The 11084-nt window shown below is 51.8% G+C and overlaps 3 protein-coding genes across 3 annotated transcripts; 2 read left to right on the top strand and 1 right to left on the bottom strand.

Moving 5' to 3' along the window:
* Positions 1-4211: 4211 nt before the first annotated feature.
* Positions 4212-5717, top strand: J4E84_005951 (uncharacterized protein; the record flags this gene model as incomplete). Its single annotated transcript, XM_049388543.1, has 1 exon — positions 4212-5717. One exon carries the CDS (start codon positions 4212-4214, stop codon positions 5715-5717), a length of 1506 nt encoding a protein of 501 aa, XP_049243442.1.
* Positions 5718-6712: 995 nt separating this feature from the next.
* J4E84_005950 (uncharacterized protein) lies at positions 6713-8808 on the top strand (the record flags this gene model as incomplete). Its single annotated transcript, XM_049388542.1, has 4 exons — positions 6713-7293; positions 7349-7515; positions 7567-7818; positions 7880-8808. 4 exons carry the CDS (start codon positions 6713-6715, stop codon positions 8806-8808), a joined length of 1929 nt encoding a protein of 642 aa, XP_049243441.1.
* A 66-nt stretch (positions 8809-8874) lies between these two features.
* Positions 8875-10419, bottom strand: J4E84_005949 (uncharacterized protein; the record flags this gene model as incomplete). Its single annotated transcript, XM_049388541.1, has 1 exon — positions 8875-10419. One exon carries the CDS (start codon positions 10417-10419, stop codon positions 8875-8877), a length of 1545 nt encoding a protein of 514 aa, XP_049243440.1.
* Positions 10420-11084: the final 665 nt, after the last annotated feature.

Genomic DNA, 11084 nt, shown 5'->3' with positions numbered 1-11084 from the left:
GTGCCGAAGATACGAGGCTTAGTGTTTCATTCCTGGAATATACTGAAGAGATAGAGCTCCTGCTTGCATGTCCAATGATGGTGCTAGTGTTGACATAGCCAGATGCAGTAGCATTTGTCCATTGTGGCGACCCTGATAGAGTAGTCGAGGTGGCCTGTTCCAAGGGGAACGTCTCGATGATTGTTTTCTGGCTCTTTATTGAAGCCAGGGTTGTGTTAGCGATGGAGTGATTCTCCGTCGCGTGTGTAGGGTCCGTGAACGAGCTCGCGGTAGAGGTATTTGACCAGGATATAGAGTTAGACACTGTAGTGGTCTCGGAAAGAGTAGACGTGACAGCAGTTGGAGATACGAAGACCGAAATGGTGGAGGGCGACATCGTCAAGATCAGCAAACCAGCTATGATCTTAAAAGAAGACATTATCAGTGCTGTCGCAAAGTGCCCGAAGATGTGAGAAGCCTGGATAACGAGTCTTTGTCCTATGAAGTCAACGGCTCTTACCGCAATACCAGGAAGCTTTTATAGCTCGAGCAGGTCCCTATTGCTGCTCACCGGAACAGTTGACGAAGACGGTAAACTTGATCAGGCCCGCCACGTAGTCACACTGCTGCTCCGTGCCTGACAATAAAGTGACAGTGATACATTTTCTTTGCGATCGCAAGTCCCATCGTATCGTCGCAAAGAAGACCGAATAGTCAACAAATGAACGCAAGTTTGTTGCAGGAAGAAGAGGTCAATGCATGCGTAGTAACATCGCCAGGTTGACAATTATCAGCAATGGGAACATCGCACTCGGGAGTCTTCGGAAATATCTGTGATATCAGCCAAAAAGGTCGCGATGGTATTACAACAACTGTGACCCGATGTAGTCACCCGCACGTGTACTCGGAAATGCCGGTCACTCCATCCCCTTTCGTAAGAGGAAAAGGTGAGCCGAATCGAACGGCCTTAATGAGCCGTTGCGCAAGATATGTGCTAAGTCGGTAAGTTTCCCATTTTGTCGCGAGAATGTGCTGCGGATGATGGTCTCCACTGATCTGGGGACAGCTTCCGTGGCACGACACGTGCACGCGGGATCGAACGCGTTGGCTCTGGGTAGCTCCTCGCATGGCGCACTCAGCTGTTGGAGTGGTCGCGTGGATGTAATGATCATGCATGTTAGATGCAGGCATGCCTCGTAAAGGAAGGAAGTTGACTTGTCGCGACGCATGCCCACATTGAAGTTGGCGTGTTACTGGGGAAGCAGCGCGTCGGCGTCAGCGCTACCTAACTTGAGCGGCCCTTGCCTGCTTTAGCGTGCCAAGAGAGCCTTCCGGGGGTGTCTCCACTGCTGCTTCCACATTTCAACTCTTCTCAGTCACGGCGGCCTTGCGCCTGGCCCAGGTGTGCAGCAAGCTCTCAGAAACAGGTCGATCGCGGCGCCTGTATGTCTCACTGCGAGCATGCATTAAATGCGTCTATCTTCCAACGACACTTGGCAAAAAAACCACGCTTCCTCGGAAAGGCCTTCCAGCTGCCCAGGTGCATGATCATGCATCTCGCAGGCGCCACCGATGACTGGAAGCTCCCCTCTGTGCTGGATGTCCTATGAGCTTCGTCTACAGCTACTCCGTAATCGACGCCGGTTGTTCCGACGGCTTCTCTTGTGCACTCAACTAGCAATTCTGATGAAGCCGGTAAGACGGCTGCTGCATACTGTGCGTCGGGTCATACTTAAGGCCTACTTTGAGCCTCCCTTAAGTCTACTACCTATTACCCCATCCTCGTCATGACTCGATTGATCAATATCTTGGCGCGCTCTCTGTACTCGTGCGTCACGTTGGCAACTGCCGAGGGCGGAATTACCCCAAATCAGATCGACCTGATCAGAGATGTTGCAATCATCGGCGGAGGCGCATCGGGGACGTACGCCGCCGTTCGACTTCGCGAAGACCTAAACACGAGCATAGTGCTCATCGAAGCCAGACCAAATCTGGGTGGTCACACTAGCACCTACCACATTCCCGAAACAAACATCTCGATTGATTACGGAGTCCAAAGCTATATACCTTACGGACCGGCTATCGATTTCTTTACACGCTTTGGGATTGATACGGTGATCCCCACTAATCAGAGGTTGACGGCACTCAATATCGACGTCAAGACGGGTGAGGAACTGGAGGACTACAGCGCCCCGAGTACAAATGCAACCAACGAAGCATTGCAGCGATGGCTTGCGATCACGTCTAAATACAGAGATATATTGGAGCCCGGCCTTTGGCAATTTCCATCTCCAGCAGATATCCCTGAAGATCTTCTTACGCCATTCGGTGAATTTGCTAAGCTCCATCAGTTGGAAGCCGCCGTTCCACGGATAGTGGTGATATCTGGTGTGGGCTATGGAGGCATCCGCAATCTTTTGACGCTCACCGTCTTACAGGCTTTTGGGGCCTCACTTACGAAAGGTCCGTCGATGTTGTAGGCTTGTTCATAAATTGAGACTCTCTCTCGCTGAGGGTATTAGCTTACTGCTTGTAGATCTATTGAGCGGCACACTTTTCAGACCTGTTGGCAATAACAGTGTTCTCTACGAACGCGCACTCGAGCTCCTTAAGCCAGACGTACGGTTATCGAGCACCGTTCACGACGTGAAGCGAACCAGGGACGGGATGAGGCTATCAATCAAACAGGGCGATACCAGCTACATCATCAAGGCACGTCGCATTCTGTATACCGCAGGCCCAAGCCCAGAAAATCTGGCTCCTTTCCATCTCGACAACAAGGAAACGGCTGCCTTTTCGAACTGGCTCACAGAGTCCAACTTCGTAGGAATTCTGAAGGCGCCTTGCTTACCAGAAAACTATTCCATCACATGTTTGCCTTCAGCAGCGGTACCAGCTAACCAGCTTGCGATCAAAGACTGGCCATACAGTCTGCGTCTAGACTCGACAGGGCCTGTAGGCCAAGGTCTCTTCCGAGTCGTCTTCGGCGCCAACTACACGGTATCTCCGGAAGCCTTCACAAGCATAGTCTTGGAAAGCGTCAAAAGAATGCAGGATGCTGGAACTGTCGCCGCGGATTGCGAATCGGAATTTAAAGCGCTTTCGGACCATAGCCGCCCTTGGTGGCCGCGGTCAGCTGAGCGGTTTCGAGCAGGTTTTGTTCAAGACTTATATGCACTGCAGGGATATAAAAACATGTGGTATACTGGATACGCCTGGGGAGCGCAATACAGCTCAACCGTTTGGGCATTTACCGACACAGTCCTTGAGAGACTCATAGAGGATATGATGAGCAGGACCTGATCCATTACTTTGGTGCGCGTACGCAGTTGAATCAGGATCACATATCTCTGCTGTGGTTGGCTGTCTCGGTGAAGGTTAAGAGATCTCATGGTTTTGAATGCTGAGCGCGCTAGAAATTTACACAAGCCTCGTAGATACGACAACACCATTGTTGTCATAGCATACATGGTCTGCTCTTTACTAGAGCGTTCATCAGAGCTCTGTGGGTATGGGAAAAGGTTGATCAATGTCAACGCGCTATCCTAATGTCCCTATATGTGATGAGTGACCACGATGCGAACATTCATATGTCTCGTGCTAATGCTCTGCGTATACCCGCGATCGATGTGTTGTCCCAGCGACGATCGGTGCGTGTAGTCACGGAAGCAGGCGGATACAGCGCCCTGTCAGCAAAAGAGTCAATTCCCAATTCCTTTGTATCTCATACTTCAGTCGTGTTCGCGATATTTGAAACAGCGTACGCTATCTTGAGCACGACGAACACGTCACATGTGCTGAACCGTCACGTTGAAGACGGAGACGGAACACGATTACTGCCGCCGCCAAATCGGCGTCGTCATCATAAACCCAGCCAGAGTACGCCTCAGAATCATTGCTATTGAATTATTACGAGACGAGTTCGAATGGACCAGCGCTACAACTCAAACGCGCAGACCTTAGAAGAACAGGGAAAGCGATGACGCTGGGTTCGGTCACCACCGGCAATTCGATGTGTGATTGGATGGACCCGCCGGGTTCCTGCAGCAGTCCCCGCCGGTTTCGGGCTGGCCCACGTTGCTCTTTGTGCTCTCCTGTTTGCATGAACACCAACGTGTTTTCACCATTGACCTCAATTCCACTGGAAATACATCTTCCCAACATCGTTTGCATCGAACTTGTGCACATCGTCATTCGCCCCACCCTGCCTGCCAACGCAAATCACATGCGAGATGGTCAGCCCCCGGAATCGCCGGATTGTTCGTGAGGAGTCCGAGAGCGAGAAGGAGAGTGTTGAAGCTCCTCAAATATCTCCTCGCAAACGACCGCTAGTTGTGGACGACTCCGATTCGGGATCTGACGATGTTTCACCCACAACAACACACAAAAGAGTGCGTCGCGTGGTCCTGGACGACGACGACGACGAAGAGGACAACGCGAGCGACCCGTCCAATCTCCCAGCTACATCTCAGCCACCAGAGAAGGGCAGAGACCACGAGTTACTTTTGAGCAGCCTCGCGGCAAGCCAGAAAGCATCCCCATCTAAGCTACCGACTCTACCTGCCGAAGTCCTTTTGACCGTCCTTGACAACGCCGACCCAGCGGACATCTTGGACCACCGGCTCGTATGCAAAGCCTTCAAAGAAGTGATTGACACGTCCGTGCTTTATTATCACATCCAACGTGTGGAGTTGATCGGCTATCTCGGACCGAAAGAAGGTGAACTCATGGAGCAACTGAATGCGCAAGATTACTGGGACTTGGCATTTGTCCACGCGACTTTCGAACGTCTAGACGAGCGCGTGGGCAACCAAGCCGTATGGGATCCACAAAATGCGTACTTTCGCATCAAGGAGTCCTGGTATGACACGTTTGCCCGCAGTGTCGGCGAGATTGAACCCGACAATCCGTGGTGGCACCATACCGTACAATGTCTTGATTTACGGAAGCCATCTTCAGTGCACGGGCAGCTACGTTGGTGTGTCAAAGTAGGCCCAACGGTTGTGGATTTTGGCATGGCAGACGAGCAAGACGTGGATATTGAACTGGAGGAGCGCGAAGACGAAGACACCATTATTGTCCGGATTACGAATTGGAAGCGTATGCTGAAGAATGTCTTTCGAGAAGAACGAGCTCTGAACCTGTTACTCAAAGACACCGAAGAAGACGAATTTACATACAGCCATCTAGAGGACGGCCTTCGAGACATGCGACGTAAGCGCTATCGTTCGAAGTTGAATCCACGTAACAATAAGCACGGTAGAGACATTTGGAAGATGGACAACATGACCCCATTATGGGGCAAATACTCTTCCATGACCGTTATCCGGGACTACGAAGATGTGGAACTTGCCGAGCGCAATTCCGCTCAAACCCTCATGCTCTTGCGAAGAGAAGCTTCAATGTCATCTCGGGAACGAGATGCGTTGTACACAATGAAAGAGGAAAGAGCTATAATGCACAGGGAAGTGGCGGAGGTCGACGAGCAATTCAAGAAATGGCAAGAGAGCTTGCTCGGGTTACCAAATTTAAGCCTAGGTCGTATGGAAATCGATCATGACGTTGATCCCAATCCGATGACTTGGTCCAAGGAAGTCGTGGATCGCGAGAGCCAGAACCTGATAAGGTGGAAGGCTCAGAAGCAAACCATCGCGCATATCAAAGCCTACCTGGATGCTACGAACGCCGCAGCCACCTTAGCCGAGGACGACTTCGATGACGAAGACGAAGACTTCTGAGCATTCGCCATGCTGTGACACAGCAACCATACCTCTGTCCACGGCCATGCCGCCCTATCGCTCTGCGTCCACGCCTCATACTGGAACCCATGCAGCTAAGCCTGTTCTGTATAGTCGCATGCATCGACGAAATTGCAGAGCAGGTTGTCTGTTGGTGCTGATTGTGTGTTTGCGCCAAGCCGGCTCAAGTGTCCAGGACTCCAGGTGGTGTTCGGCCCCACCTCGACAGCCACCAGGGAGGCCCTTTCCACCACGATGTGCACGGCAATCCTTCCTAGACATTGCGCGAGCCCCGCGCGATAAGACCTGTTCGCATACCATGTACCATCAAATGGTGCTCTAGCGCATTTCTGCAGGCATATCTTGCCAAGATCGCAAACGCCGGATGAAGCTATGTCGACCGAGGATGGGGCGGAAAGTGCGGGCATCGCAGTAGCTTCTCTATATATAGTGAGGATGCTTGCCAATGATGCGGATCAGGCTCGGAGTATGGATACCGAGAGGTGAATGCAATCTAGAGCTTCTGCATGGTCTTGCCGATCATATACAACGCTTGCTCCACGAGGCACTCTTGGCCGATCTGCCATGAACATACTGCGCCGCCACCTTGCTTATCGCCAACATCCTCCATTGTTTCCAAGACAATCAGTGCCTAATACAAGGGCCTCGCATGTGGCAGGTAATCTTTGCAGCGTGACTGGCGAATAAGAACCAGTACGCCTGCACCACAAAGCTGCATCGATGTGGCACTGTGTGAGCTGAACCCCAAATGTGGGCATGGCGGCATAAGCTTACCATTTCTTGAGAGCGGGTTGTCTGTGCTTATCACGCTTGGAAGGAGCGGCATTATACAGCGGCTGACCAAAGCGGAAATCCCTTATATATTCATAGATATCTAGGTTACTCAGACCTGAGCATTTCGCCGCATTGTGAAACACTGCAATTAGGGCTCATCTTCGGGTACCACCTGCTTCAGCCTCAGCCTCAGCCTCGCGATGGCGTACCAGCAACTACCCAAATTACAGCACAACGTGGAAGTGACGCCGGTCAACGAGGACTACACTCCGCCTTCGTCCACCCTGCAAAACTATGAAGAGATACGAGACTTCGATTTCAGCCCCACGAGTCCACGTTCGACTGTAAAATCACCTTCTATCAAGAAGCATGTAACGCATTGGAGTTCGTCGACCAACAGCACAGCCGTGACGTCGTCAGAGGTATGTAGCACAAAGTCTGACAGCAAGGCTGGCGCGTCCCGTGCGCGGTCTTGGGCTTTCGAGATCATGGCTGTCGCGATCGGGCTGGGTGCTGTCGCCGCCATTGTCGGCGTGGTAGCCAAATACAATGGACACGCATTGCCAGACTGGCCTTACAGCATAACTTTGAACGCTCTCATTGCCCTGTTGGCTACTTTTGCAAACGCTGCAATGTCGGTTTGCCTGTCGAGTGGACTATCGCAGGCGAAATGGATCCGTTTCAAGCAGACATCGGCTCCATTGTCTGACATGGAGGCCTTCGATGACGCTAGTCGTGGTTCGTGGGGCTCTATCAAACTGCTGGCGACTGCCAGAGGAGGGTAAGTTTCTCAGCTCAAGACATGGTTGACAGATGACTGACGAATGCTTGATCAGATTTCTCGGGTCTTTCGGCGCTATCGTCGCTGTTATAGGTCTCGCCCTTGGACCTTTCGCGCAGCAGATCGCAACTTACAAAATCCGCAACGTGGAAAGTGACTTTGGCGCCATCATGCCTAGAGCCCTCAACTTCACCCCTGCTTTACCGGGTAACACCAGCACGAGTAAGTAGCATCAAGCGCATTTCGATATCGTTCGTTGACGTAGGTTTCTAGCGGGTTTCGTGCCAATTCTCCCACTTAAAGCCGCAGTTTACAACGGCTTGTTCGCGGAGAACAATAGACCTGCTGCGTCACTACCATTCAAGTGCCAGAGTGGTACTTGTACCTGGGAACCCTTCGAGACGCTGGCTGTTTGCCATGAGTGCACAGACATCACTCCGCTCATGACGCGCTACTGTCCACCTGAATTGGGTGCATCGCCAAACATGTCCTCATGCGGATGGCAAGTACCACAAGGAGCTCATCGTAAGTTTCGCATGTGCAAATTGTAAATTGGCGGGTACTTATTGCTTACACTGTTTCTTAGTCAACACGAGCTCCGATGTATTCAGTATGACATCCTTCATCCCGTCGGCGTATGGCGACATGCCCCACTCCACGATAATCCGACTCATCTTCATGGGTACAGAGCTTCAAGATACACCCAACGCTCTGAACCCTTGGGCATCACAATGCAGCCTGCAAGCATGTGCAAATACGCTGTCCGCATCGGTCACAAACGGTACGCACCAAGAGAATGTCACGCACTCTGTTCTCAACCACACTGTCATCGACATGAGCTCCCCCGATCCTGCCGCCGACTATGGTGTTTATATCACTGGCAAGTCCGATGACACTGCGTACTTGCTTGGCATGGAAGCGCTTTTGAGCATACGCGGATGGTTTAGTGCAATCTTTACCAACGGCTCCGCCACCCGTACAACTAGCGATTTCACCCGAAGCGTCACAGACCCAGACCGTGCTGTAGTTGTCAATCTCACAGTCGGTATCTCGTCAGGCGAGACTTTCTTCGACACGGATATTGTCACCGCGTTCTACTGGAACTACTACGAGTACGCCGATGGACTCAATATGCTAATGAGCGACTTGGCTGTATCGATGACAACCGCTTTTCGCGGCTTCAATGGCGCTGTTGATACAAACGGCAAGTCGATAACGGTAGAGTCATATGTTCACATCCGATGGGGTTTTGCTGTCTTACCGATCGCGGCTGTCGTGGCCACTCTGATCTTCTTGCTCGCGACGATGACGATGACGCATACGTCTGGTACGCAAGTGTGGAAAAGCAGTGCGCTTGTCCCGTTGTTACACGGCTTGGATCATCATACTAAGGAGAGGTTCGGTACTAAAGACAGTTTGCCAGCTCAGAAGAGACAGGCAAGAGCGGTAAAGGTCAAATTGTTTACTGATAATCGGGATAGCACAATGCTTGGAGCAGAGAAGGCTGCATGCTAGTTTGAAAGGCGATGGTGATCATGCTTCGATAGGCAAAACAACACCTCACTCAATACAACCTTTGGGTTATACCCTGCTTTCGCGATCAATGTCCTTGCTCTTTCCCCCCTCGCTACTGATCTCACTTTCCGTGTCGCTGAGCAATCCATTCCAAGCATCATCATCGACGCTATCCCTATCGTCTTCTCTTCCAACGTCCTTCTCTACCTTGACGTTTACGAACAACATCCATAATCCAATGTCGTAGGTGATCCTACAAATACTAGTAGCCACGAAGGCCACCCAGAAGTTATCGCTACCGGAGAGGAAGCCGGTGATTGATGGCCCAACGCTCATGGCCAACGTGCGCAGCATACTAGTGATGCCCATGACACCTGTACGCTCTTCAGGCTTCACGACTGCTGCGATGAAAGCTGTACGCGGTGCTTGATCCATGCTATTGAGGGAAGCTCGGAATAGCAGCAGGCCCACTGTCCAACCGACTTTTGAAGGTAAAGGGATGAAGCCGCTGGCGATCGATGATGGGAGGTGGGTGAAGACCATGGTGTTGATGAGACCTATGCGTTTGGCCAATGGTCCGGCGAAGATAGCTCCAACTGCGCAGAGAAACTGCGAAGCCGAGGTAATATCCCCAAGCGTAGACTTTGAGACGTGGAACTTTTGGTCGACGTAGTAGTTCATCAAGGAGTAAGGTGTCATGCCGTCTGCTAGACTGTCAACAGCTAAGAGGATCCAGAGCTTGTACATGACGGATCGTGTACTCTGCGAGATCTGACTAAAGTAGCTTGCTTTCTTTTGCGATGGCGGATTCCTGACACCCGCTGGTCTTCCTACGTGCTCGCGGTCTTGGTCGAAACCGTCCGTGGTGCTGGGTGTCATCGCCTCCAGTAGCACTTCTTCCTCTTCGCCCTGGCCCCCACCACGTCCTCGCTCTTGCATCTCCGCCCGCTTCTCACCTGCAGCCTCGCATCTGCTACTCAGACCCAGACAAAGGATGCTCCCAAGCACCCCGAAGGCTGCATAGCCCCAGAACAGGGCATGGTATGCCTTGGTCACATTACCGCTGCTCTTCTCGAGAGCATTTACCGTTCTCCCTGCGACTTCTGCGCCAATAGCCCCTGCCAATGTTGTCGCTGTGACATACCACGAGAGTACATCGCTTCTTGTTGTCTCGTCTGTTAGGCCACTCAACATGCTCTCCTCGACAGCCCTAAAAGGACCACAGTCAGCACCGGTGACAGAAATGATGCCGAACACCGCCGCAACCAAAAGAATGAAGAAGTTTTCCGACAGCGCAAATGCAACGCCTGAACAAGCCATCATCACACTGCCCATGAACAGAATCCTTCTCCTGCCTATTTTGTCCGCCACGAGAGTAAGCAGCAATGACAATAGGACATCTCCGAGCAATGTCAATGTCATGAAGACCCCAATCCTCGAATCCGGAAATTTGAGCGAGGAGAAGAAGAGGGCGAGAATCAGCGACGGAATGCCGGCCGTGAACATTCTCAACGATCGCAGTGTGATGATGATGTATGCATCTCGTCCAGTCGCGTTGAGAGATGTGATGCCGAGAAACCCAGCGATCCGCAATATCGCCGTGGGAGCCATGGTGGCAATGTTGGACTGTGCCGCGTGTTGGATCAGAGAACGCGAGTTGACGTTTCGTAGGAATGCTAACTCAACATCAAATGCTTATAGATGTCGAGAAGAAAAGATGAAGAGAAACGGAAAAGCACGGAAAAGATCTCATCCTACAAAAGACTGGTGACCACCCGCGTTGCTAGTGTGGGCGTTAAACCCGAGACGGGTTTAAGCTGGGAGGTTGCATCTTGCCTGACTCACCTGTGGCGCTGCCTGCATACGCGCGACTCTATCAGAGCGCGTTCTAGATCATTTTTGAGCGACCTTCACGGCCTTACTACCGACGTTTGCTCTGCTGGTTTGGAGATGCTGCGCGGCCGAGTCTGCCCCGCGGTAAGAGTGGGGCCAGATTTCGTCATCGCCAGGCTCCTGCGCTTTCGATCGCGCGTCGCGTGCCTTCAACAACTTCATTACCAGCGCGATACGTTAAGTGAACGGATCTCAAACCAGTAACATAGCGCTCACGATAGATCTTATTGGTCTTCGAAGGCTTGAGGTTGAGGGAAATGCTTTATTGCAAAGTCACGTTCCCTTATCGTCGCCGTGGGCAATTGTTCGTTACTCGATTAGATGCTCGCCTTCGTCAAGTGAGATAGCATGGTGAAGGTGACTAGTGGAGCTGAGAACGCACG

Source organism: Alternaria hordeiaustralica (genome assembly GCF_023758085.1).
Source record: "Alternaria hordeiaustralica strain BMP 2776 chromosome Unknown scaffold_11, whole genome shotgun sequence".
NCBI lineage: Eukaryota > Fungi > Ascomycota > Dothideomycetes > Pleosporales > Pleosporaceae > Alternaria > Alternaria hordeiaustralica.
The sequence above is the reverse complement of the archived record's forward strand: the minus strand, read 5'-3'. Positions and strand labels throughout refer to the sequence as shown.